The sequence below is a fragment of the Mytilus trossulus genome, chromosome 4 (assembly GCF_036588685.1).
Source record: "Mytilus trossulus isolate FHL-02 chromosome 4, PNRI_Mtr1.1.1.hap1, whole genome shotgun sequence".
In the NCBI taxonomy this organism is placed as follows: Eukaryota; Metazoa; Mollusca; class Bivalvia; order Mytilida; family Mytilidae; genus Mytilus; species Mytilus trossulus.
This window is the reverse complement of record NC_086376.1, coordinates 9,898,958-9,926,014: the sequence shown is the minus strand read 5'-3', so window position 1 is coordinate 9,926,014 and position 27,057 is coordinate 9,898,958. Positions and strand designations below refer to the sequence as shown.

Here is a 27,057-nt window from a genome sequence, read left to right as displayed (position 1 = left end):
ATCCGCTTGTCAATTATATTGAATGCCTGTCAACAATCCACATGTCAATTATATCGAATGCTTAACGAAAATATACATGTCAATTATATTGAATGTCTGTTGACCATCCGCTTGTCAATCAAATCAAATGCCTGTCAACAATCCACATGTCAATTATATCGAATGGCTGTTGACCATCCGCTTGTCAATCAAATCAAATGCCTGTCGACAATCTACATGGCAATTATATCGAATGCCTGTCGAAAATCCACATGTCAATTATATAATGCCTGTCCACAATCCACATGTCAATTATATTGAGTGTCTGTCGACAATTCACGGGCCACTCATATCGAATGGCTGTCGAAAATACACATATAGATCATGTCGAAAATTCAAATTGGTTTTATATATTGAATGCCTGTCGACAATCCACTCGTCAATCATATCGAATGCTTGGCAAAATCCACATGTCAATTATATCGAATGCCTGTCGAAAATATACATGTCAATTATATTGAAGGCCTGTTGACCATCCGCTTGTCAATTACATCGAATGCTTGGCAAATCCACATGTCAATTATATCGAATGCCTGTCGAAAATATACATGTCAATTATATTGAAGGCCTGTTGACCATCCGCTTGTCAGTTACATCGAATGCCCGTCAAAAAACCACACGTCAATCATATAGAATGCATGTCGACAGTCCACATGTGAATAATCGAATGTGTGTTGACCATCCACTTTTCAATCATATCGAAAACCTGTTAACAATCAACATTAGAATTACATATTGAATGTCATTAACATCTAATGCATGTGCTCAATCTACATGTCAATTTAATAGAAGGCCTATCGGCAATCCACATGTCAATCATATCGAATGCTTAACGAAAATATACATGTCAATTATATTGAATGTCTGCTGACCATCCGCTTGTCAATCATATAGAATGTCTGCCGACAATCCACATGTCAATTATATCGAATGCCTGTCCAAAATATACATGTCAATTATATCGAATGGCTGTTGACCATCCGCTTGTCAATCAAATCAAATGCCTGTCGACAATCTACATGGCAATTATATCAAATGCCTGTCGAAAATCCACATGTCAATTATATAATGCCTGTCCACAATTCACATGTCAATTATATTGAGTGTCTGTCGACAATTCACGTGCCACTCATATCGAATGGCTGTCGAAAATACACATATAGATCATGTCGAAAATTCAAATTGGTTTTATATATTGAATGCCTGTCGACAATCCACTCGTCAATCATATCGAATGCTTGGCAAAATCCACATGTCAATTATATCGAATGCCTGTCGAAAATAAACATGTCAATTATATTCAAGGCCTGTTGACCACCCGCTTGTCAATTACATCGAATGCTTGGCAAAATCCACATGTCAATTATATCGAATGCCTGTCGAAAATATACATGTCAATTATATTGAAGGCCTGTTGACCATCCGCTTGCCAATTACATCGAATGCCCGTCAAAAAACCACACGTCAATCATATAGATTGCATGTCGACAGTCCACATGTGAATAATCGAATGTGTGTTGACCATCCACTTATCAATCATATCGAAAACCTGTTAACAATCCACATTAGAATTATATATTGAATGTCATTAACATCTGATGCATGTGCTCAATCCACATGTCAATTTAATCGAAAGCCTGTCGACAATCCACATGTCAATCATACCAAATACCTGTTGAAGATAGACATGCCAAATATATCGAATGCCTGTCAACAATCCACATGTCAATTATATCGAAAGCTTAACGAAAATATACATGTCAATTATATTGAATGTCTGCTGATCATCCGCTAATCAATCATATAGAATGCCTGTCGACAATCGACATGTCAATTATATCGAATGCCTGTCCAAAATATGCATGTCAATTATATCGAATGCCTGTTGACCATCCGCTTGTCAATCATATCAAATGCCTGTCGACAATCTACATGGCAATTATATCGAATGCCTGTCGAAAATCCACATGTCAATTATATCGAATGCCTGTCCACAATCCACGTGTCAATTATATCGAGTGTGTCGAAAATACACATGTTAATCATGTTGAAAATTCAAATTGGTTTTATATATTGAATGTCTGTCGACAATCCACTCGTCAATCATATCGAATGCTTGGCAAAATCCATATGTCAATCATATCGAATGCCTGTCGAAGATATGCATCTCAATTAAATTGAAGGCCGGTTAACCATCCACATGTCAATTATATCGAATGCCTGTCGGCAATCCACATGCCAATAATATCGATTGCCTGTAAAAAATATACATGTCAATCAGGTCGAAAATCCAAATTGGTTTTATATATAAAATGCTTGTCGACAATCCGCATGTCAATACATCTACCGCATGTCAACAATCTATATGTCAATTACATAGAATGCATGTCGACAATCCACATGTCAAATTGATCTATTGTATCGATATCGACAATCAACATGTCAATCATATCGAATGTTTGTCGACAATCTACGCGTCAGTTACATTTAAAGTATTTCGACAATCCACATGTCAATAACATCGAATGCCTGTCGACAATCCACGTGCCAATTATATTGAATGTGTATCGATAATTTACATGTCAATGATATCGAATGGCTGTCCAATCCACGTGCCATATTGAATGCATGTCGACTATCCACGTTTCAATTACATTTAAAATATATCGACAATTCACAAGTCAATTACATCGAATGTCTGTCAACAATCCACATGTCTATTTCATCGAATGCCTGTCGACAATCCACATGTCAATAACATCGAATGCATGTCGACAATTCACATGTCAATTACATCGAATATCTCGAAATCCACCTGTCAATAACATTGAATGTTTTCGACAATTCACATGTCAATTTCATCGAATGTCTGTCGACGACCATCATGTCAATTACATTGAATGTCTATCGACAATTTACATGTCAATTACATCGAATATCTGTCGACAATCCACATTTCAATTACACTGAATGTCTATCGACAATCCACAGGTCAATTACATTAAACATATGTCGACAATCCACATGTCAATTACATTGAATGTCTGTCGACAATTCACATGTCAATTACATCGAATGTCTCGAAATCCGCATGTCAATGACATTGAATGATTTCGACAATTCACATTTCAGTTACATTGAATGTCTGCCGATAATCCAAATGTCAATTACACCCAATGTCTTTCGACAACCATCATGTCCATTACACTGAATGTCTGTCGACAACCGTCATGTCAATTACATTGAATGTCTATCGACAATTTACATGTCAATTGCATAGAATATATGTCGACAATCCACATGTCAATTACATTGAATGTCTATCGACAATCCACATGTCAATTACATTTTAAACATCTGTCGACAATCCACATGTCAATTACATCGAATGTCTCGACAATCCACATGTCAATTACATTGAATGTCTATCGACAATTCACATGTCAATTACATCGAATATCTTTCGACAATTCACATGTCAATTACATCGAATGTCTATCGACAATTCACATGTCAATAACATCGAATGTCTATCGACAATTCACATGTCAATTACATCGAATATCTATCGACAATTCACATGTCAATAACATCGAATATCTTTCGACAATTCACATGTCAATTACATCGAATATCTATCGACAATTCACATGTCAATTACACCGAATATATGTCGACAACCAACATTTTAATAACATTGAATGTCTATCGATAATTTACATGTCAATAACATTGAATGTTTGTCGACAATCCACATGTCAATTACATCGAATATCTATCGACAATCCACATGTCAATTACATCGAATATCTATCGACAATTCACATGTCAATTACACTTATTGTCTGTCGACAAGCAACATGTATCACAATTTGCATGTCAGTTACATCGAATATCTGTCGACAATTTACCTGTCAATTTCATCGAGTATCTGTCGACAACCAACATTTTAATTACATTGAATGTCTATCGATAATTTACACGTCAATAACATTGAATATCTGTCGACAATCCCTATGTCAAAAACATCGAATGTCTATCGACAATTCACATGTCAATTACATCGAATATCTATCGACAACCATCATGTCAATAACATCGAATATCTATCGACAACTCACATGTCAATAACATTGAATATCTATCGACAATCCTCATGTCAAAAACATCGAATGTCTATCGACAATTCACATGTCAATTACATCGAATATCTATCGACAACCATCATGTCAATAACATCGAATATCTATCGACAACTCACATGTCAATAACATTGAATATCTATCGACAATCCTCATGTCAATAACATCGAATATCTTTCGACAATTCACATGTCAATAACATTGAATATCTATCGACAATCCTCATGTCAAAAACATCGAATGTCTATCGACAATTCACATGTCAATTACATCGAATATCTATCGACAACCAACATGTCAATAACATCGAATATCTATCGACAACTCGCATGTCAATAACATCGAATATCTATCAACAATCCACATGTCAATTACATCGAATGTCTGTCGACAAGCAACAAGTATCACAATTTGCATGTCAATTACATCGAATATCTGTCGACAATTTACCTTTCAATTTCATCGAGTATCTGTCGACAACCAACATTTTAATTACATTGAATGTCTATCGATAATTTACATGTCAATAACATTGAGTGTCTGTCGACAATCCCCATGTCAATAACATCGAATGTCTATCGACATTTCACATGTCAATTACATAGAATGTCTATCGACAATCCACATGTCAATAACATTGAATGCCTGTCCACAATCCTAATTTCAATCATATCGTATGCCTGTCGATAATCCAGATGTGAATTATATTTCGAATGCCTGTCGACAATCCACATGTGAACTAATATCTATCTTTATGAAATGGTAACAGCATACATTAGTACAATTGAAATAATAAACTAACAACAATAAGAGTGACAGTGGAATTCAGACGAAAAAGAAGACTACACATACTGTCAATGATGAATAAAGGGGACACATGTAAAAAAAAAAACAATTTTCTTTCTTAATGGGAAACTGCTATTCAAAAGTGTGATTATATGCCTCAGTGTAAAAGTTGATTGTGATTAATAAAATTAGAATTAAGAATAGTTTTATTTTTTTTGTATATAGGTATCCTTAAATGATATTTAACATGGACAAACTGAGAAGAAATTATATTCATCCTCAATTTCTTGCCAAAATAAGGATAGGCAAAGGCGTTATTTTCTTTCAAGATTGGTATAAAGCCCTCTTCAAATTGTTCTTAGTTGCACTGAATTTAAATTTACCGAAAACGGATCTTTTCATATCTCGATATAAGGGGATTTTTTAATTCTTTTTTGTGCTACGAAAGAATTATAGTTTTTCACATCTAAGGATAGAATAGTTCACATTTTGATAAGCCTGGTCAACGATTTTTGTTGGATAGTACTGTATTTAACTTCTGTATTAAACCTTGCTTTATTAATAGCATTTTTTTCTAACTTTGTTTTTATTGGACCAAAGACATGAAATGCTGTATTTATCAATGACTCTATACCACAGACAATTGTCTCAATCCCCCCACTCTATACCACAGGCAATTGTCTCAATCCCCCCACTCTATACCACAGGCAATTGTCTCAATCCCCCCACTCTATACCACAGGCAATTGTCTCAATCCCCCCACTCTATACCACAGGCAATTGTCTCAATCCCCCACTCTATACCACAGGCAATTGTCTCAATCCCTCCACTATATACATTAATAGTGTTATATTCAATTATATAGAAGAAAAAAACTTCTGAGACAAATGCCTGGAGTCTGTTTCACAAAAAAACTTACGACTAAGATTGGTTTTAAGTGTACTGCATTGTTCATAACTTACGGTCAATCTTAGTCGCAAGTTTTTTTTTTTTTAAACTGACTCCTGTGTTCTATACTTTCTGTTCAGGTGTGACATCCTCAGTATTTACACAGTCGAGTACACCGTTCACATGTAATACTTGACCTATATCATTTCTGAGCACCCGTACCAATTCGGGTGCCTGCATGGAGGACTCAGTTTGTCGCAAGTATTCACTTTGCTTTTATTTTCTTCTGTCTTTGAAGCGCTACTAAAGGCGTGTCCATAAAGTCAATCGAAAAATGTTATAAACAATTATATCAGAGAACTGTATTCAAAAGTTCAATGCACAGCCACTGCAATGTCCTTAAAATCAGCAATATCACTAAATTATCATGAAAAATGAAGTTGTCAACATTTATTGTTTACAAATACTACTATTAACGAACACTGACGAATTGAACATTGATGTCTCATAAGATTTTGTAATTAGAATGAATGGGCCGACAACATATATGAAAGCATTGACCAGAATTTATTTTTCAATTCATTAAAAAATACTCATTTCATACTTAATACATGCCTAATGTCATTACATATTGTGTGGCTGCTCAGAGTTACTAGACAGTTGCTTTAAGCTACATCGTGTTCATTAATTGAGGACACAGCATGTTGGACATAATTCTTGGAATTATAACAATAAATCCAGAGAAAAATGTTTTAGCAATGGAAATTTAATACTTTATGAACCTTTATCGATGAGGGTTGAAATTACCAGAGAGACATTCAAACGTATAGATCGAAAATAAACCTTTGCAACACTTGAAGATGTAACATTGATTAAAGACATTACCTTTACAAGGTCAATACACCTAGTGATTTATTCATTGATTATTGCTAGCAAATTCTATATTAATTAAATTAATACGAAATCGGAATTCTTCACTTTATTTCCCTAATACTTATATCCAAATTAACTTTTAACAAAGCCTCTATGGTGTATCTGCTTTAAGTATAATTAGTTCATTAATCGATATTCAGTGTTGCGGCAGATTGTGGGAGGATTGACATGGACCTATCCTCCTCCACGGAGGACAGTGAGGCCTCAGATGACTCGGGAATATGGATGTCAGTACTCAAGTGTTACATATGTGGAGATTTGTTCCGGAAACCTCGGATACTGCCTTGTGGACATACGTTCTGTTCAGACTGTTTGTTATCGCTACGAGATGAAGTGGCCATGGAGTTTAAGAAGAAGTACAAGGCTGCCTTTAGGAGAGGTGAAAGTGGTGTGATGACCTGTCCACATCCAGAATGTGACTATTCGCTGAGAATCATGAATCTGAGGAGATGGACTATGAAAAACAAAGCAGCTGCAGAAGCTGTTGGAATGTTGAGAAGGAAAATCCAGGACAAAAGGGTATGTCTTACGATTTAAAATTTTAGTCTTTGTTTATGAATTACAATGTTCTTCTCATCCCAACTTAACTTTAAATATTCATGTGGCTTCTGACTTAGATCCATTGAGATTGACATTGTACTCATTTTAAAAAAAAAGGACCGATAACATCAAGCTTAAGCCTGGTTCGCTTCTCTGTTATTATTACGCAAATAAAAGGTTGTAGTTAGTTTTACTTTTAAGCACAGTAACAGTATAGTTTTATGCCATAGGCGGACCCCCCTTTTTTTAGTGGAAACAAATTGGTTGCTACATAGGAAATCACTGAAGCATGACTTGAGCGCCCCCTTTTTAGGTCAGTGAGTGCTTCCCCCTTGTTGGAAAAGTTCTGGATCAGCCACTGTAAGCAAATAAAAAAACACGAAAATAAAAAAATGAAGATACAATTAGTCTGCTTTGTTATATTTACTGTATATTTGATCATGAAAGGGAGAAGCAATTTGGGGATTTTGATGGAGGACTGTTTTGTTTTCACAGGATAGTGCAACACAGACAAATCTTCAGCTTGGAAACAAATCTCTGTCTTTTCCAAGGATTGTGTATACAGTCTCTCGACAGCCACAAGAGGAGACCACAACACATACAAGTAACATGGAACATATGACTAATTCGTTGTTAAGAATGGACCCAATCAGCAAATCACATCTGTCATTAAACACAGAGGTCAAATCTTGGAGGTCATTAGCTACATTAATTGGTATGAATTTGGTAGGCGAGATGTTTTCTCTGACGTACTAGTTTCACATTGCTCATATATATACTTAACAATGTGCCATATAATGAACCATATAGTACCTTTCTTCAATTTCCCCTTTCGCTTAGATTTCGAAATTCATTGAAGTTAGAATTGGTTACTGTTTTAAACGCTGAAATCCCCAATATTAACATCTGTAAGTTAAAATATTAACAATACGTCATAGATTGGTATGAATTTGGTAGGCGAGAATAAATAATATCATCCTGTTTCTTTAATGACACCTTTCGCATTCTTTTCGAAATATGTTAAAGAAAAAAAAGGAACTGATAAAAAAAAGCATACACTAATCTTTTTTGGAAGGATAAATTCGGATGATCCGTAAACACCACATTTGTCGTTTTCGTTTCTCAATCTGTGCAAATGTTCTGAGGTGAAATATAGTACGGATGTCGTAAGAAAAAAAAAACCCTTTCCAAAATGAAGATATGAACATAAAAAAAATAGACACCAAAAAAAGTACCAAATAGGGGTGTGAATAGCGATTTTCAGCGCAACCCATTACAAGTTATCAGGGATTTTTACAGCATTCAGTTTTTCTGTAAATAAGAAAACATGTATCTAATATCATTGTTGTAACCATTAGTCTTTCACATGTTAACATTTTATTGATTGTTATGAGATAATTCAAATTAAAATCAATGTTCTATAACAGATGTGTTGAATTATTGAACAAATGTTATATCAACAGTATAAAATCCATCAATACTTTATATACTGAGTATAAATGTGGAGTCGGATGGTTTTTTATAAATATTGACTTCTCTGGTCTAGTCGTAAAAGCAAGTCTAATGGGTGACTATAGTGTCTGCATTTGGCTGAGCGAGTGTATTACCTCGCTGCAGCCACGTCTGGTTAAAATTGTGACGTTAATTCCAATATATATCTAAGCGAGTGTTGAAAGGCAACAATTCTGCCCTGATTCATCATCCTTTATTTCCAATGGAGTTCAATGTTTTGCTCTTCATCCCGGACGACTACTTTTCATACCCTGCCTAAGTTGACGACCATTGTAGAGCACTGACATATAGCGACTGAAGATCACTGAGCTATTCGAGTTAGTCTACTCCTGAATAAATACTTGACATTTTAATGTGTTTACTTTCTATAGTTTAGCTGGATTAACGACTGTAGACAATGTCTGTCTTTCCTTTGATGACGGGTTACTGTATGATTGATACATAACTCGCGTCATCTTTTGATTGATACATGATAACTCGCGTCATCTTTTGATTGATACATGATAACTCGCGTCATCTTTTGATTGATACATGATAACTCGCGTCATCTTTTGATTGATACATGATAACTCGCGTCATCTTTTGATTGATTGACTGATTGTTTAGGGTTGCCGCTTACGTCCAGTGTCAAATATTTCATGCATGTTCAGGACGATTGCGTCTTCTTTTGTCAAACACTTTTGCTTTTTTACAAGTACTGATAACACAAAACGTATAAAAGTTATAACAAGAGATGCAACATCATCAATGACAAAATACATTTTTGGAAAACAAAAATCGTTTCATTTACAGCTATTATGGTCAAATGTTTACTTTTGTATATCTCAATAGAAACAATTGAATAATTTCAGAGTTACACTAGCAATAAATTACTAACTGGTCAAATAAATTCAGGATTTTCAATAACTTTCATTTAACTCGACACACATACAAAAAAAGATAAAAGAAGAATTTGTCATACGGTTGTCACAAGAAGACAACTATCGATCAGAGTCCAAATGATGTGGTCACAAAGTTCATGGCCAAATTAATTGTGTCAGATCTAAGAGACATATAATCCTTACAATTTATTAAACACCAACTATCAAAATGGTTGACCAATTATGTATGCTAATTGAAAAGGCTGCCAATTGAAAAACCGACAATAACACAAAAACTTTATAATGACCAATGCACCATGAAAATGAGGTCACGGCAAGATCAGCTTACTAGTATGCATGTACCTGCCAGATAGACATGTGCACCTTACAATTATTTTATACACTAAATGTAAATGGCATATTACTATTTGTATTTGAAAAACATTCCAAAACACAAGAACTTAACATTTACCATTGAACTATAAACGGAGGTCATGGTCAGATGATACCTTCCAAGCAGACATGTACACAAGTATTACATACACCGAATACAAGTGACCTACTGCTTATTGTACTTGAAAAACTTATAAAAAACACAAAAATATCATTGACCAACGAACGGACCATGAAAATGAGGTCAGGGTCCAGACGATACATACAAGACAGACTTGTACACCATACAATCATTCCATAAACCAAATATAGTTGACCTGTTGCTTATAGTACTTGAACAACAGACCAAAATGAGGTCAAAGCCAGATAATACCTGTGTTGCGGACATGTAAACCTTGCAACAAACCCATTTACCAATTACAATTATCCTATTTATCATAACTGAATCAGTATTTTTGTACAACATTCTTCATTTAGCTCATTCTAGAAACATTTTTAGCTCACCTGGCCTCTAAGCCCCAGTGAGCATTTAAGCATCGCTTGGTGTTCGTCGTCGTTGTCTGTCTTAGTCGTTAACTTTTACAAAAATCTTCTCTGAAACTACTAAACCAAATTTAATCAAAATTGGCCACAATCATCATTTTAGTATCTAGTTTCAAAGAATATGTACTTTGACCCGGCTGGCCAACATGGCTAAAAATATAAGATAGGGGTGAAATGTAGCTTTTTGCTTATATCTCTGAAACCAAAGCCAACTCAAACAAAGGGTAAAATTGTTCATCAGGTCAAGATCTATCTCCCCTGAAAATATTCAGACAAATCACAACCCATTGTTGAGTTGCTTCACCTGATTTGGTGATATCAAGAAATTTTGCAGTTTTTGGTTATCATCTTAAAGTTTATGTACCCTTCTGTAGCCATTTTTGTACAAACTTTTCAAACTTCAATTGTATCAAAACTACAGATATAATGAATAATACAGATAGACCATTTTGTACATATTCCAAGGGGAAACTTGATGCAAAGCATTATTTTTTACTGTTCCATTGCATTTAACAGAAAAAGAGGACTTTGTGGCAAATAAATCAAGATTTTTATAGAAAATCCACAGCCTAAATCCTTGTACTCTCATATATAGCAATTTGATGACTGATATATAGAGGATTATTGCATGCAGTGCTAGCATTGATTTCCTTAAAGCAAGTTTATAAATGTAGTTATTGGTTAAAACATATATAAATATGGCCAAAATCAAGTACACCTTTTAGGGGGTGCTCGACTTTAGTGACTCAGCACAAGGTGTTTTGGAATTTACAGGTTGCATATAACTTTTTGTAAAAAATAAACACTAGCACATCATAGAAAATCAAGTGAGTAATTTATGTTATAAATTTTAAAACAAAAATCTCTGTATTAAAGGCTGTGGATTTTCTACAAAAATCTTGATTTAATTGCCACAAAGTCCTTTTTTCTATCAAATGCAATGAAACAGTTAAAAATAATGCTTTGCATCAAGTTTCCCCTTGGAATATGTACTAAATGGTGTATCTCTATTATTCATTATATCTGTAGTTTTGATACAATTGAGGTTTGAAAAATTCATACAAAAATGGCTACAGAAGGGTACATAAACCTTAAGTATTGTACAAAAAAGTAAGATCTTCAAAAAGTCAACAAGACCAAAATGGTCATTTGACCCCTTTATATGGAGTTTTTGCAGTCATTTTTTATTTATTTTTTGTAATTTCTAGTACACTTGTAGTATTTTACAAAAATCTTCTCTAGAATAATGAAACCATCAAAAGGATATTAAGTTTAAGTAATGTGACCAATGAAACCCTCTCTTTCATTGAACAACATGGAGTACACGACAAAAAACAGAACATAGGGGTCAAATGCAAGATTTATCATTAATTTTTGAACTGATACAGATGAAATTCTGTAAGGAGCAAATAAGTTCAGTTGTTGTATCAATTGTCCATTATAAGTAAGAAGCTGAACTGTTGGACAAATTATGGATGGAGTTACAAAGATTACCATGATATGAATTTTTGCCTATTATATTTATAAAAACTATGATATTTAGAGAGAAATATTTTTGTTCTCCTTATGCCTTATAGGATTTAAATTATAATAGATAAATTAACTCTTTAAATCACAAAAATGAACAACAAGGCAACCCCTGTTATAAGTCAAATTTTGTCGATATAGTTAGTAGACTGTCAAAGTTCATAGGTGTGATAGCCCCCACTAAATGAGGCTTTTTTTACCCTCTCTTCTGTTTTGAGCAAAAACTAAAGAAGATAGAGAAATATTTAGAGGATTTTTTTTCCTGATATGGCTCATATCATTTAAATTTGATAGATAAATTAACACTAAACCACAAAAAATGATCAGCATTGTAAGGTCTAATAATAAGTCAAAGGAACTAAACATACTGAAAGATCAGTAATACAAGATAAACAAAATAGAGATTGTTGTCATGAAGTCTATTCTCATCTACAATGTTATCTAGAGTGTGTCTTTGGTTTGCACATATACCAAGGTGAGCAACACAGGTTCTTTAGTGCCCCAAGTTAATGTTTCATGAAAATGTTTAAAAGATTGATTGATTGATTGATTGATTGTTGTTTTGTTGCTTAACATCCAGTAGCAAATATTTCATTCATATAGAGGATGAAAAAACAAGTCTATGCACCTGCTGAATAAAGATAATTGTATTTATTTTAGTATTATCCCTAAAGCAGCTGGAAAAACTTACAAAACTTTTGTAATAGTATAGGAGCAGAAAACCTGTAAATAAGCAGCCTTTTTCACAAAATTATGAAACTTCTGCAACTAAATCATGTATGATACAAAACTATATTATAATTATTTATTATGTTTTTAGCACCATATTATGCAAGTACAGATCAAGCACCTACTAACAACCATGAAAACAAACACTCTTGTAATATGAATAATTTACATAAAGCATGAACAGGAGTTTGATTGTTATTATCATTTATGTCATCATATTTGGTTTAACGTCAATTTCTGATAGTTTTGAAATATTCTTAAGTAAGTTGATTTTTGTGATAGGTACTATAAACTAGAAGCTTGAGTTTCCTATGTGACAACAGTAATATTACTTCTCATTGAAAATGAAATTTTCTTTCTATAATTCATGCAAAAATGAATATCATATTACATATATTAAGAATATAATATATTTTATTTAGTTTTTTTTTTCTTCTCTGCCATTGAACCACATGGTAAACATTCTGAGTTTGCTTTTGGTATCTTACTATTTCAACAACTGAATACCAACATCACTGTACTAGTATTAAAAAATCACTTTTCCAAAAGAATTTTAGTTTTTCAGTTAAAAAATCAAAAAAAAATCAATTCCTATTTTTGTTGAACCTATACTATCAGCACATTTCCTATTATTGACATTAATGAAAAAAATTTAAACTCAGGAAATATCCTATTGGTCAGTTTGCAAGAAAAATACACTTTTTCAGTATTGACCTACTAGTTTTATGAGCAATGAACGATTAATATAAATGATATTTTTAATAGAATTTATAAAATTGATAAAATATCTTAAATTTTTAAAATGGAAAAAAAATATATACAGGAATATTTTTTTATGAAATGGTCAGTAAATATTTACTGTAATGAGAATATCAATCAAAAATCTTTTAAAGGTCTGTAATTACATAATACAAAACTGTAAAGGAATATCGTCCATTAACATAGTATTGGAAATTAAAATTTGATAATATTTCCAGCGGCACTGTCTCTCCTTTTTAACACTTTCCTGGAGCACAACAAGCTGGGCTGACTTGTTCTCCTTTCTTTTCTTTCTCCAGTAAAACATCAAATGGGTTATCTACCTATAAAGTATAAATATGTAACATTTAGTTTGCTATGGACATTGACTAAATGCAGAATGTCATTTAAAGTAAGTTAACATTACAATCATATCCAATACGTGTTTAAGATATTATTTCAAAAAAGTTTTCCAATTTTAAAGAAAAGTTAGAACTTTACTTTTAGTGGTAAACTTTTAGTTCATCATATGATGGTGATAAAACAATGAAATATCCTCCCTATTAAATTTCCCTTCTAGAGAGGATTAGTGATATGGTTAAAAACACAAAAATAAAAGTTTGTTGGCAAGTTTGATCCTAGAAAAACTCCAACATAATTTTTTATGCCCCATTTATTGGCATTATGTTTTCTGCTCTGTGTGTCCGTTAGTCTGTTCGTTCGTCCATTCGTCCACCTCTAGGTTAAAGTTTTTGGTCGAGGTAGTTTTTGATGAATTTAAAGTCCAATCAACTTGAAAATTAGTACACATGCCAAATTAGAGATTCCCCCCAGCCCTTATTATCACTGTCCTCTGAACATTGAAAATGATAGTGGGGATGGGGCATCCATGTACTGGGGACACATTTTTGTTATTTTCAATTTTTGTTATCAAACAAGTAGTCTGTTTTATATGAAACTGGTCATTACCTTTTCACTGATGTTGTCTGCTATTTTTAGATTTATTTATTATATACATGTTTGGAACAGTGTTTCAACTTACAATATTTCCTGTGGAGCCACAGACTCCTTTTGTTGCTGGTTGAAATTCAAATTCATCCGAAAATCTTGAATTCTTTAATATAGCAACCAGTTCTGAGTCAATAGTGTAGACATCATCTGTCTGATATAAAGCATAGAGAATAAAATAAAGAATAGATTAATCTTCATTTGTTGTAGAAATGCAGATATTATTTGTAGAATAAAATAATAAACTGGAGGAAATGGTTCACCACAAATATGAATTTTATTGATAAGATAATGACATACATAAAGCGGTTAATAACAGTCAGTTCCTATAATTACCGCCAAACATAATCCTGAACTTCCTCCAGTTATTCCAACATTTAAGGGAAATAATCTTTAGAAAGGGAGATAATTTAACTATTAATAATGTATACTGGCCTCAGAACACAATTCATTTGCATATACATTCTTTGTAAAAGTAATGACATATAAAAAAAATTACACCGCCTCTAACAAAATGACATTTGCTCCACATGAAGATCATACTTTTCTCAGGAAAATATTGCAATGCCAGAAAAATACATCAGTGCTTTCGTCCGTAACACCTCAATACACATCCATGGGGTTCACCTAACCAACGAAAAGAAAGTAAACACCAAAAATTTGACCTTTGAACTGATGACAATTTACAACTTTCAATTTAAAATAATCAAGTTTTGGGTATCAGAACAAATCATTCAAACACTATTCTACCAAAATTAACCAAGAAACACTTCACTTTTGCACAGAAAAAGCACAGAAAAAAATTATGGAAGAAATTACCTATTTATACTATAAGGTCTACATTCCTAGACCACGAGCAAAGGGAATTAATTGTGATCTGAAGCCTACTGTACAAAGATTAAAAGATTTCCTTCAACAAGCTGTCATCTAAATAGAAAGAGAGGAAATTTTGGAATATATATACTTATAAGATTATCCAATCATCAATAACTGGATACAGAATTGTGATAAGACCTGGGTTTTTTTCACAACTTTTTTGTCTTGCTTTATGTATATCTATCTGAAGGACTGTACATCTTTACAACTTAAAAACTGCTTGCATTGCTGACCTACTCATAAAGTAATAATGTGTCTTTTGTCAATTTATATCTTATAATTAAAAATATCTAAATACCTTAAATTGATTTCTGTGATCAAAATCCAGTTGATTCTCACGTCCTGTTACATCACCGCTATAAATAACTTGTAATGGTGGAGACTTTTCTACTTTGGGTAGCTTGAACATTCTGTATGTAACAGAACAAAACTTGGCATCACCTGTTAAGTAAATATATTTATCAAATGCCAATGAATAAATGACTATACAATTACTTTACACAATAAAAGAAATAACAATATCAAAGAATGGATTCATGCATTTAAGACAGACTTCTTATTTCAATTTATTGATGGATATTATAAAATTAATAATGAATTTCTTACATCCTAATGGAGTAAAAATAATCAACACTGAACAGCAAAATATAGATTATAAATAAAAAATATAAGCAATTATATCTCTTCCCATGATTTTATGTATGTAAAAAAATATCTATAATTTTTCAATAGTTGCTATAACAATAGAGCTCACATAATGTAACAGATGTTGACTCAAAAAGTTTTAATTTGCTTAAAGACTTAATTATTTTATATACTGGTACTTCATGAGAATTAGTGATCAAATTGAAGTACATGTGTAAAGTCTTATCAGTGTATAATAAAATATAATTGATTGATGCTTTCTTAATATCCAGTGGCAAATATTTCAGGAATATCCAAGAGGATAACAGTTTGACAGTAAATTCAATGGGTAGGTTCTACAAAGTGGGAGAGCCAGTATGAAAGGGGTGGGGTATATAATCACTGGAAAACGAGGGTACAGAAAATATCTAGGCATAGGCCAACTGACAACCATTTAAATAGTAGATGCCAGGTTTCTTCTAAGTTAATTTGATTAAGCATTCCATTCTGACTTTGTTTTTACTGTGCAGGAAGTAAAAAATACAGACACATGTTTTTTTTCTCTTTAAGAAACAAGATAATTCTTATTTTCCTTCTCTGTAAACCTTTTTTGTTTTGAATCATCTTAATAATGGTATCAAACCAGATCAATCTGAGGACATACCTAATATTTTCTTGAAATCTTCTCTGTCTATAGGTATAGGTGATACAGTTACCAGTCTTGGTGTACTAAACCCTGTCTTCTCAGCCAATGAAATCAGATCCTTCCAACACAGGGCACCTGCTATACACTCCCCTGCAATATTTAAAGATTAAAGAATTTTTATTATCCTAGTATCTTAAAATACAGTATTCAAATTTTGTGGAGTCAAATAAGCAATTGCCCCCTTTTCCTTTGTTGCAGTTTAATTAACATGTAACTTGTAGTTTGAATGTTCCAAAGGTCAATTCTTGTAAAAAATCTAAAGCATCACATTTACATCATATTGGCATGTTTGTATATTTTCTTTTGCAATTCAGTATTTAAAAGGAAGATCTGATTTAAAATAATATTGAGAAATAGTCATTTGAATTTTGTCTTCAATTTGTGTGTACTTAAAAACACAACCAAACACCAAGATCCACTTTTACATAATCAGGAAGTTAGCCAGCTTTCATTATACTCACCCCATAATGTCTCGTGTTTCCTCACTGAATCTTCTAGATTTCTGTCACAATAAACGTCACTGAAATACAACTCTCCACCCTCCTGTTAAAAGTAAACAAATTAACATAAAGATATCACTGTGGTTTCAAATTCAAATACTGGTACTTCAATTTAAGTTATTATGGCAGAGTATATCTTTTTAAGGTTCTAGACAGACTAGTTATTGTTGAGTAAAACATTATGTCAGGTTAAATCATTGATACAAGATTTTCTGAACATCTGAGCATAAAGGTTAAGGTTGAAATGTGTGAGCTGCAGATAAATAAACTGAGAAAAACAGAAAAGGCTTTGTCTATGTTTTAGTATGAAAAACCTCAAAAATCGATCAGATCAAATGTCAAACTAGCAGGTGCACATTGCATGTCCTGTTGAAGAATTTGTGCAAGCTTGCTTTAATCCTATCAAGCCATTCAAACAATTGCAGATCAACAAAAAGTGTTTAAACAACAATGCAGACATAAACATAAACAGGACACCATACAATGATTTCCATTTACTGTCAGTCTATAAAAAAAAATAGAAAGAAAATCTTGTATTACCTTGAGAACTTTGTAGGCTTCTGATAGTACAGCACATTTGTCAGGTGACAGATTCACTACACAGTTGGACCTGTAAATAATTAACATAGAATAAACAGAAACTATCAGAGATTTGCTATTTAAACACTCTCCAAATAATGATTCAGATACAGAACAACCATTGACGATTTGCATATTGTACTTAAATTTGAACATTGGATATGATCTTATATAAGCAAAGAAATATATTTATCTAGTATTCATAACAAAAAAACATAGTTGTTCCCCTTTGTCCATAAAATTAAAGTTTGATTTGTTACTTTTGACAACACATACTTGGTTAGTTTGAGAACACACAAACACATAACACATACATCATTTTGATAATTGGGTATCTGAGCATAATAATAAATTGCTTGTTTTGGTCATGGACATAAAACACTGCATTATTTTGTGCAATCTCATATTATCCATATAGAAAAGATGGAGATGAGGTTCAATAATGAGTAACCAGCCAACAGCATTATGGATAATCTAGATTATTGTTTTGGTGTAATTTAATATATTCTGTTTTTCTAATTGCAAAAAATGGCTTAATGCCACTCCAATAATAAGGTACCAAAAAAACAATATCACTGTTCTTTTTTTCATTTAGGATTTTATCTGGTAATGAAAATGCTGCACATGATATAACAATCAAAGTAATATAAAATAACCATATATTAAAAGAAATTGATTTACTTTTCTTCAACTTGATAATTGTTTAAAATTCTTCATTGATAAATTGAAGTGTTAAAATCACATAACATGATAAAAAAGGACTTCCATTTATCCTCAGTTTTAATATGGGGACATTAATTGCTGTCAAAGATGTATATATCTGTTAAAATCTCTGAAAAAGTTGTGACGGTCATGAATTATTTGTCAATAACTTACACTATTAAATCATAGAAGTTCTCTTGCAGTCCTGCCTCAATAAGTTTCTCAATATACCCCTGTACAAAGTTTACATTTGGTTTATCATAGCCAAAGGTTTTTGTGTGGTAGTCGATATACTTTCTGGCTACTTCAATCTGTAAATAAAATGAAAGAATTATAAAAATTTTATTCTATTTATATTCAATCACTGAAAATAATGCAGAGGGGATCAAGAATTTGTTTTAAAATTTATCTTGACATTTCTACTGGTATATCTTATACATGTTCATTTGACTGACTTTTAAACCCCAACCTACTTTTCTATTAATTAGAGATATCTTACCCTGTTACTATTTCATGACTATATTTTTGATCCATTCAGTCATCATGTATATCCGTGTGACTGGTCTACTCATATGATCATCAGTCATGTGTATCCTGTGACAGACCTACCAACCTTTTCAGCAGTCATGTCTATCCCTGTGACTGTTATATTGACCTGTTCATCTCTAAAGTCTATTGCCTTGAATGACATCCTCGTGGTTTCACCTGTTCATCAGTCATGTCTATCAATCTGACTGACATTCTCATGGTCTCACCTGTCCATCAGTCATGTCTATCAATCTGACTGACATTCTCATGGTCTCACCTGTTCATCAGTCATGGTTATCAATCTGACTGATGTTCTCATGGTTTCACCTGTTCATCAGTCATTTCTATCAATCTGACTGACATTCTCGTGGTCTCACCTGTTCATCAGTCATGTCTATTCCTGTGACTGACATTCTCATGGTTTCACCTGTTCATCAGTCATTTCTATCAATCTGACTGACATTCTCGTGGTCTCACCTGTTCATCAGTCATGTCTATTCCTGTGACTGACATTCTCATGGTCTCATCTGTTCATCAGTCATGTCTATTCCTGTGACTGACATTCTCATGGTCTCATCTGTTCATCAGCCATGTCTATTCCTGTGACTGACATTCTCATGGTCTGACCTGTCCATCAGTCATGTCTCTTCATGTGACTGACGTTCTCATGGTCTCAGCTGTTCATTAGTTGTGTCTAGCCCTGTGACTGACATTATCATAGTCTCATCTGTTCATCTGTCATTTCTATCAATCTGACTGACATTCTCGTGGTCTCACCTGTTCATTAGTCATGTCTATTCCTGTGACTGACATTCTCGTGGTCTCACCTGTTCATCAGTCATGTCTTTCCCTGTGACTGACATCATCATGGTCTCATCTGTTCATCTGTCATGTCTATTAATGTGACTGACATTCTCATGGTCTCACCTGTTCATTAGCTGTGTCTTTTTATGTGACTGATATTTTCATGGTCTCACCTGTTCATTAGTTGTGTCTAGCCCTGAGACTGACATTCTCATGGTTTCACCTGTTCGTTTATAGTCATGTCTATTAATGTGACTGACATTCTCATGGTCTCACCTGTTCATTAGTTGTGTCTAGCCCTGTGACTGACATTCTCATGGTCTCACCTTTTCATCAGTCATGTCTATTCCTGTGACTGACATTCTCATGGTCTCACCTGTTCATCAGTCATGTCTATCCCTGTCACATGTCCATGCTGTCCAACAAGTTTACTGATAGCATAACAATCTCTTCCACTACCACTTCCAAGGTCCAGAACTTTAATTCCTTCTAATTTATCAGGAATTACTAATCCACATCCATAATATCTATAAACAAAAATCAACAGGTATTACCAGAGACATACAATACAATGTATTGTGTGCACTTATGAAGCAAACTGAAATATAGCTATCAATAAACTCATCATAGATACCAGGACTAAATTTTATATATACGCCAGACGTATATCAAGCCAGTGATCTCATTTTGTTAAAAATTTACACCCAAAACAGATTTGACCTTTTGTGATTTGTTGATGTTAAAAGTCAAATGCAAAAATATCAAATTTTAATTAACCTTTTTTTACAGTATCTGTCATAGATCAAAAAGGGAACAGAATCTTGAATATGCTTAATTAATGACATTGGTATCAATTGGACCTGATCTTAACTAAGATTACATTTTGTCCATACATCTGTCTTATTGTTTAGGATTTCTTCTATTTGAGTACTGTTTTTTTATCCCCCTTTTAACATACTGGTAGTTTAAAGATTTCTTGAACTGTTACTTATAACTTACTTTGATGCTACTTCTTCATGAACTTGACTAACTGCTTCACGTACATTTTTGTTTACCAGTCTGCCTGGTGCTACGCATGCTTGGGTTTGTAAATCTGACACATTTTTTAACTTCTTTCCATAATATTCCTTCACACTGTCTATAATTTGGGTATCTCCATTGTTAGAGGTCATTTCCTTAATCTGTTAAACCTTTGGCTATATACTGAAACATGAAATTTCTGATTACATAAACTTTAAGAGAATAATTCATTTTTTTTTATTTGTCTGTTGAATTTATGAATACTCAAATGAATATACAGTTGTCATAAATTGTACATGTCTTTTGACACACAAAAAATGAATTATAATAAAGAGTTATTTGAAACTCTTGCTTTCTCAATTTTAACTAACTTCACTAACTACCAAACTTTTGACTAATAAATAATGTAGTGTGACAGCTTTGATATAGTAACCGCACAGTCATAGTGCGATTTTTTTTCTCCGACATATATGCCTGGAAAAAGATACACTATATTTCATTCTCTATCAGTGCAAATATCATAGAATGTATATCTTATATATACACTATTCTTACCAGACACAATTACTATATTTTTTTTAAACTAAGATTAATAACTTCTTTTCTATTAAGTATGTCAAAGTATGTTAGATGTCATAGACATGTCTATAACTATAAAATTGATCATAACAAACATAAGGTTGAAGAGGAAAAAAATAGTCCCAGGTTGCACTAATACACATTATCGCTATTCATTTGCTATTACTGGACATTACAATTTTTATTTACAAAGGTTCTCAAAATTTTGACGTCATAATACAAAATATCTGACACCACAATGGAAAAGTGATTGTTGTATGACATCAATAGTTCAAGCAGTGCACATTCCCTGTCAACCAGCGCAGTTTTCCAAATAGCTATAAGGTGTATTTAATGCACATAATTTGGGTATTGGCATGATTGGTCTGTCACCAATTGTATTCATTTGAAGTTGGTCCCTATAGCCATTCAAGATTCCATATGAACACCCTCATGATAGGTTACATATGTTACTAAAGAATATAAGCTGCAACTAACGATGAAAAACATACATGCAAGCAAGGGTTTGTAAGCAAGGATTTGAAGCAAAATGTGTATCTTTATCTATCTTACTATATAAATCCTTGATGCTAGTCATTCGTCAGACCAAGGATGTGCACTAGTCTAAACATTACACAGGGGCTTGTTTAGTGAATCCTATCCTAAAGAAAATACCAATGGTATTTTATATAGGATAGCGATCACCATTGACAGTATAACCTCAACCAGAGACATATATATGTCTCTGCCTCAACTGACCCACTAAACAAGCCCCTGTGGTCCACAGGGACTCGGTTAGCAGATTAAAATTTTGTAAATCAATGTTTTTAATTTATTTTTTATTATTTCCTGTCTATTTGCATTACTATATTAACGTATTTAAAGTTGCCATCACTATTTCTTTGTTTTCGGGCAATGTGACGTTTACTATCCATATCCATATACTGAAAAAAAAACTTTGATTTTCTGTAGACTCTATATGGATATGGATAGTAAACAGCACATTGCCAGAAAACAAAGAAATAGTGATGGCAACTTTACATACGTTAATATAGTAATGCAAATAGACAGGAAATAATAAAAAATAAATTAAAAACATTGATTTACAAAATTTTAATCTGCTTACCGAGTCCCTGTGCTGTGGTCTATACAAATCCTTGGTCAGACTCAGTACTCACAGTAGACAAGTGTTATAGTTGTTTTGAAATGATTTATCGTTTCCCCTTAACTATTTAAGGAAAAGGCCAAACATTTCATTTACTGTAGTTTTATGTGGAGTCAAAATTAAATACCTGTTCTTTTGTAAAACTTTTTGAATAAAAACACTACACTAATGTTCTGAATAATGACCTCTGACATTGGGTCATCGCTAAGAACGTTACCGCTCGGATAGTATTAAAGATATGACTATGATAACAAATTAAGGTTTATTACAACAACGCACCATTATGTAACTAATTCTAAAACTACTATTATTTTTTGGAGGGTAGGTAAATGGTATTCGAAGCCTAAGGACCTTATCATAGAAAAGCATAAATAAAAAATTGCAAATATATACATTGCATGCATTAGTATAAATGTTTGATATAGATGTTCAGTATAATAATAAAAGTCCATTATAACCAGAAAATACAATTGTATTTGTATAAATACCGTGAGTGTTCTAAAAAAAAAACACGATGAAGTTTTCAATATATAATATAAATTATTTTTTTCCTTGACGTTACACTGGTATCAGTATTGCTATCTTTTGTGAAACAATTGTGAAATAAAAGTAATCTTGTAATCTTAAAAGTGTTCGTCTTTGTCAGTGAAGCGGTTGTACATTCAACTATTCTAAAATTATGTTTTATGTAGTTTGTATCCATAAGGAACTACATTAAATGAAAGGTTTTGTGATTGCCCTAAAGGAGTAGGTTCCGTAAGACCCCCTTTTGGCCCCAAAATATAGCAGTTTTACAAAATTGTTAAAATGTTAACTTTTAGTTATTTGTTGGACAGTATAATGCTTCTGCTACATAAATATGGGCTGTTTTTGACAATACAATGCACATATATCGAGTAATAGCACCATGAAGTCATACTAAATTACTGAAATCTCAGTCACAATTGTAGCATTTAAGTTAAATTTTAGACGGTTTTCGCGTAAAACGAAAGTGGCCGCATTCGTGTTCATTCTTAATATTGAGATGTAAGTTGTATTTTATTGTAATACATAACATATATAAAGGTTGAGGATGAACACGAATGCGGCCACTTTCATTTTTGACCAAAACCATTTGAAAAATGACATTTTTCGGCATATTTGATAGATTTTTCACATTTGAGCTTGAATCGGATCGTTTTTAATGACTAAATCAGTTAAAATCTTTCACATAAACTGATTGATTCAAATGAAATAGACACTTAAGTGTTTAAAAAGTGGTCAAAATCTTTCGTCAGATGAACCTGAAATTTAAAGGCCAAAATCGGTCCTTACCGGACTTACTCCTTTGTTTGAGGTGAAAAGATTTGACATAAAAAAAAACCTTCTGGAATAGCAGTTGTTTTCTTATGCGCATTAAGACTCCATCGTCCTTCCAAATTTATTTCCACTGAATTCTTTCAGATATAATACCTCACTCTTTAGAAACAAAATCGGAGTAAAACTTTCATGTTTCAAGTGCTAATTGTTTCCTCTTGAATTAGTTTTTCTAATAATATGAAATATACAACTCTCCCCTAACACGAATCAATGATGCAAAAGCACAATAAAAAAACCCAGGCTGTACAAAACAATATAAAAAACATATATGATATACAGCTAACTTTGAAAAACAAAAAAAATACCGAGACTCTTTCGCAAATAAATCAAGCAGATCGACGTCGGACCATTCTATAGGTGTCTGCTAATATTGTTCCATAGGAGAGCAATACCAATACAATCATTGCTGTTTCGAAGGAACAATTAAATGAAAGGAATACGTACAATACCAATGCAAAAACGACATATTTACTAGACACAGACTTTTTTTTCGTTTTCTTTTTTCATGAACATTGTGGGGAACGAGGCGTTACACGCCTTTTGATCGTAAAATATTTTATAGTTTATACTGAACAATAAAAAAAACAAGCATATATGATATAGTACAACTAAAAAAACAAAAAAATACCGAGACACTCTCGCAGATAAATCAAGCAGATCGACGTCGGACCATTCTATGTGTCTGCTAATATTGTTCCATAGGAGATCAATACCAATACAATCATTGCTGTTTCGAAGGAACAATTAAATGAAATGAATACGTACAACACCAATGCAAAAACGACATATTTACTAGACACAGACTTTTCTTCTTCTTCTTCTTTCGTTAATCAGCAATGGGAAAATACCAGCACGCTGATACTGTGTCATCAAGTGCAGGTGCTGTACAAGTTGTGATCAACAAAACCGAAAAGTAAATGAATATATATACAAGTTTGAAATTGTGGTCGGTGCAGGATAAAAACAAGGATGATTTTTACAGCATCACTGTGTCTCTGGTCTCAGGATGGAAGTGTGACCAGAGGTTTTCCTTGAAAGAGTCCGATTTCGCCTTTTGATTGTAAACTATTTTATAGTAACTGAACAAAACTCGTTGGTCAGAACCCAGCGAGACCCACACATGTAATTAGTCGTAGTACTGAGTAAGTGCTCTAATTCTGTTGCCATATGACTGGGATTGTGGAGTTGGAATCCCCCTTTTTGACGATCAATCACGGCGGCATGATTTGGATAGGGACATAAATTTGGCACCCCACTATCCTGCGTTGGAACCCCTTTTTAAAAATTGCTAGATCTGCCCCTGATTTAAATATTCCAATGACAGAAGACAAAAAAAATCATAGCCAAGGTTTACGATCCTGTCCCCTCCCGAAGATAGGAGACAACAGCTTTAATAAAAAAAAAAAAAAAGATCTTTATGTTATAATATATTGTCAAATATACTGTGCAGCATCGGATTGCTTAACGTAAACTTAGATATAATCTAAAGATTACATAATTTTACCTAATCCTATAGTTCGAGATTTCTCTGACGTCTGACGGAATTTTTAGTTCTATTAAAGGTTGTCGGACGTCACAGCAATCTCGTACTAATCCAACCCAAACTAATTTGAATTTCTTGATTACTTATCTGCTTGACATGTAACTGTTACATAATAACACTATAGTATCATGGTATACAATGGTATACTACTTTACAAATGCCGTCAGATAAGCTTAACATAAAATAGGACAATGTAACAGTTTCCGCGGACTTTTCATTTATGGAATTTTTTAGCCAAAATATTTACTACAATGGCATTTATTCTAATATGTGGCATTATAATGTAGATAACTATAGTGTAGTTTGAGCTTAGCCTTCGTAAAATTTGATTTAACTGTCGCATATATATATCCGTTAACCCAGATCCTCTCAGCGTCGCTAGGTAAATTTAATTTACGACCGTAAAATCTACGTTTACGGAGGCCAAGCTTAAAATACATTACAGTTATTATTAAATGTCCCTTAAAATTTGAATGGAAAAGTAGTTACAGTGAGTCTATAGTGTTAAAAATGTCCCTGCGATCATCCTGATTGCTAGCAGAAAACGTGGACAAAGAATGCGCTTGTCTGATTTGGAGTTTATATACGGAATAGTCATCTGTCAATTCTGATAGTGATAATATCTTTCCTGTGTTTAAAGTTCTATACGCACAGACTTATTAAATGATGGTTCAAGGTGTTCTGTACAAAGTGCCCACACAATTTGCCGTTTCCGCTAGTCGGAGGATTTTTCCGAAGTCTTTCAGTTACATGTTTAGCTGTTGAAAGTCCGTCAGTGATTTTTGCATATTGCCAGTGACAGGAAATCATGTTTATTGTATTCAGACAACCTTGGAAATCTAAAAACATCTTCCAATGTTGTTCATCGATTCTAAAGAAGTGCAGTTATTGCGATTTTATTGTAGAGGTCATATAACGGTTATCGGATTTAAAAAACAAAAAAACAATATCGACCATTCCTATAAGTAAATGATGAATATATGTCATTCGCGATTAGTCAACTGTTCTAAAAACAATGAGGGATACAAAACCATTTTACAGTATACAGAATGGAAACGGGAAATGTTTCAAAGAGACAACAACCCGAACGAAAATCGAGCCAGCCGAGAAAAAACCCCCCGCTGAATCAGGCTTCAATGTAGCGAGAAAACCCACCAACAAAGAGGGGGCTTTATAGCTGGTTTCTAGACAATAATGTATTCTGGCCTTTTACAGCTGACTATGCGGTATAGGCTTTGCTTATTGTTTAAGACCGTACGGTGACCTATAGTTGTTAATTTCTGTGTCATTTTGTCTCATGTGGAGAGTTGTCGCATTGGCAATCATACCACATCTTCCTTTTTTGTAGATCAAAGAAATGGACACCACACTTAACTCCAAAACATGCTTATGAACCAAAAGTTTAAAAAGAATCGCAAGAGTAGCAAAGGCTAATAATATTGACTTAATTTTAGA

General features: G+C 33.1%; 2 protein-coding genes across 3 annotated transcripts; one reads left to right on the top strand and one right to left on the bottom strand.

The window, feature by feature from the left end:
• Nucleotides 1-5,983: 5,983 nt before the first annotated feature.
• On the top strand, nt 5,984-8,726 carry LOC134714626 (uncharacterized). 2 transcript variants are annotated; one of them, XM_063576022.1, is made up of 3 exons: nt 5,984-6,112; nt 6,929-7,307; nt 7,824-8,726. In XM_063576022.1, the coding sequence occupies exons 2-3, from the start codon at nt 6,957-6,959 to the stop codon at nt 8,082-8,084; spliced, it is 612 nt and encodes a 203-aa protein (XP_063432092.1). In that variant the 5' UTR covers nt 5,984-6,112; nt 6,929-6,956; the 3' UTR covers nt 8,085-8,726. The 2 variants fall into 2 exon arrangements, with proteins under 2 accessions (XP_063432092.1, XP_063432091.1); XM_063576021.1 differs by having other exon boundaries at nt 5,984-6,116.
• A 4,228-nt stretch (nt 8,727-12,954) lies between these two features.
• LOC134714624 (arsenite methyltransferase-like) lies at nt 12,955-22,904 on the bottom strand. Its single transcript, XM_063576019.1, has 10 exons — nt 22,828-22,904; nt 20,957-21,160; nt 20,334-20,484; nt 18,800-18,936; nt 17,885-17,954; nt 17,306-17,387; nt 16,803-16,934; nt 15,813-15,955; nt 14,673-14,792; nt 12,955-13,974 (listed from the first exon to the last, which is right to left on the bottom strand). Exons 2-10 carry the CDS (start codon nt 21,127-21,129, stop codon nt 13,888-13,890), a joined length of 1,095 nt encoding a protein of 364 aa, XP_063432089.1. The 5' UTR covers nt 21,130-21,160; nt 22,828-22,904; the 3' UTR covers nt 12,955-13,887.
• Nucleotides 22,905-27,057: the final 4,153 nt, after the last annotated feature.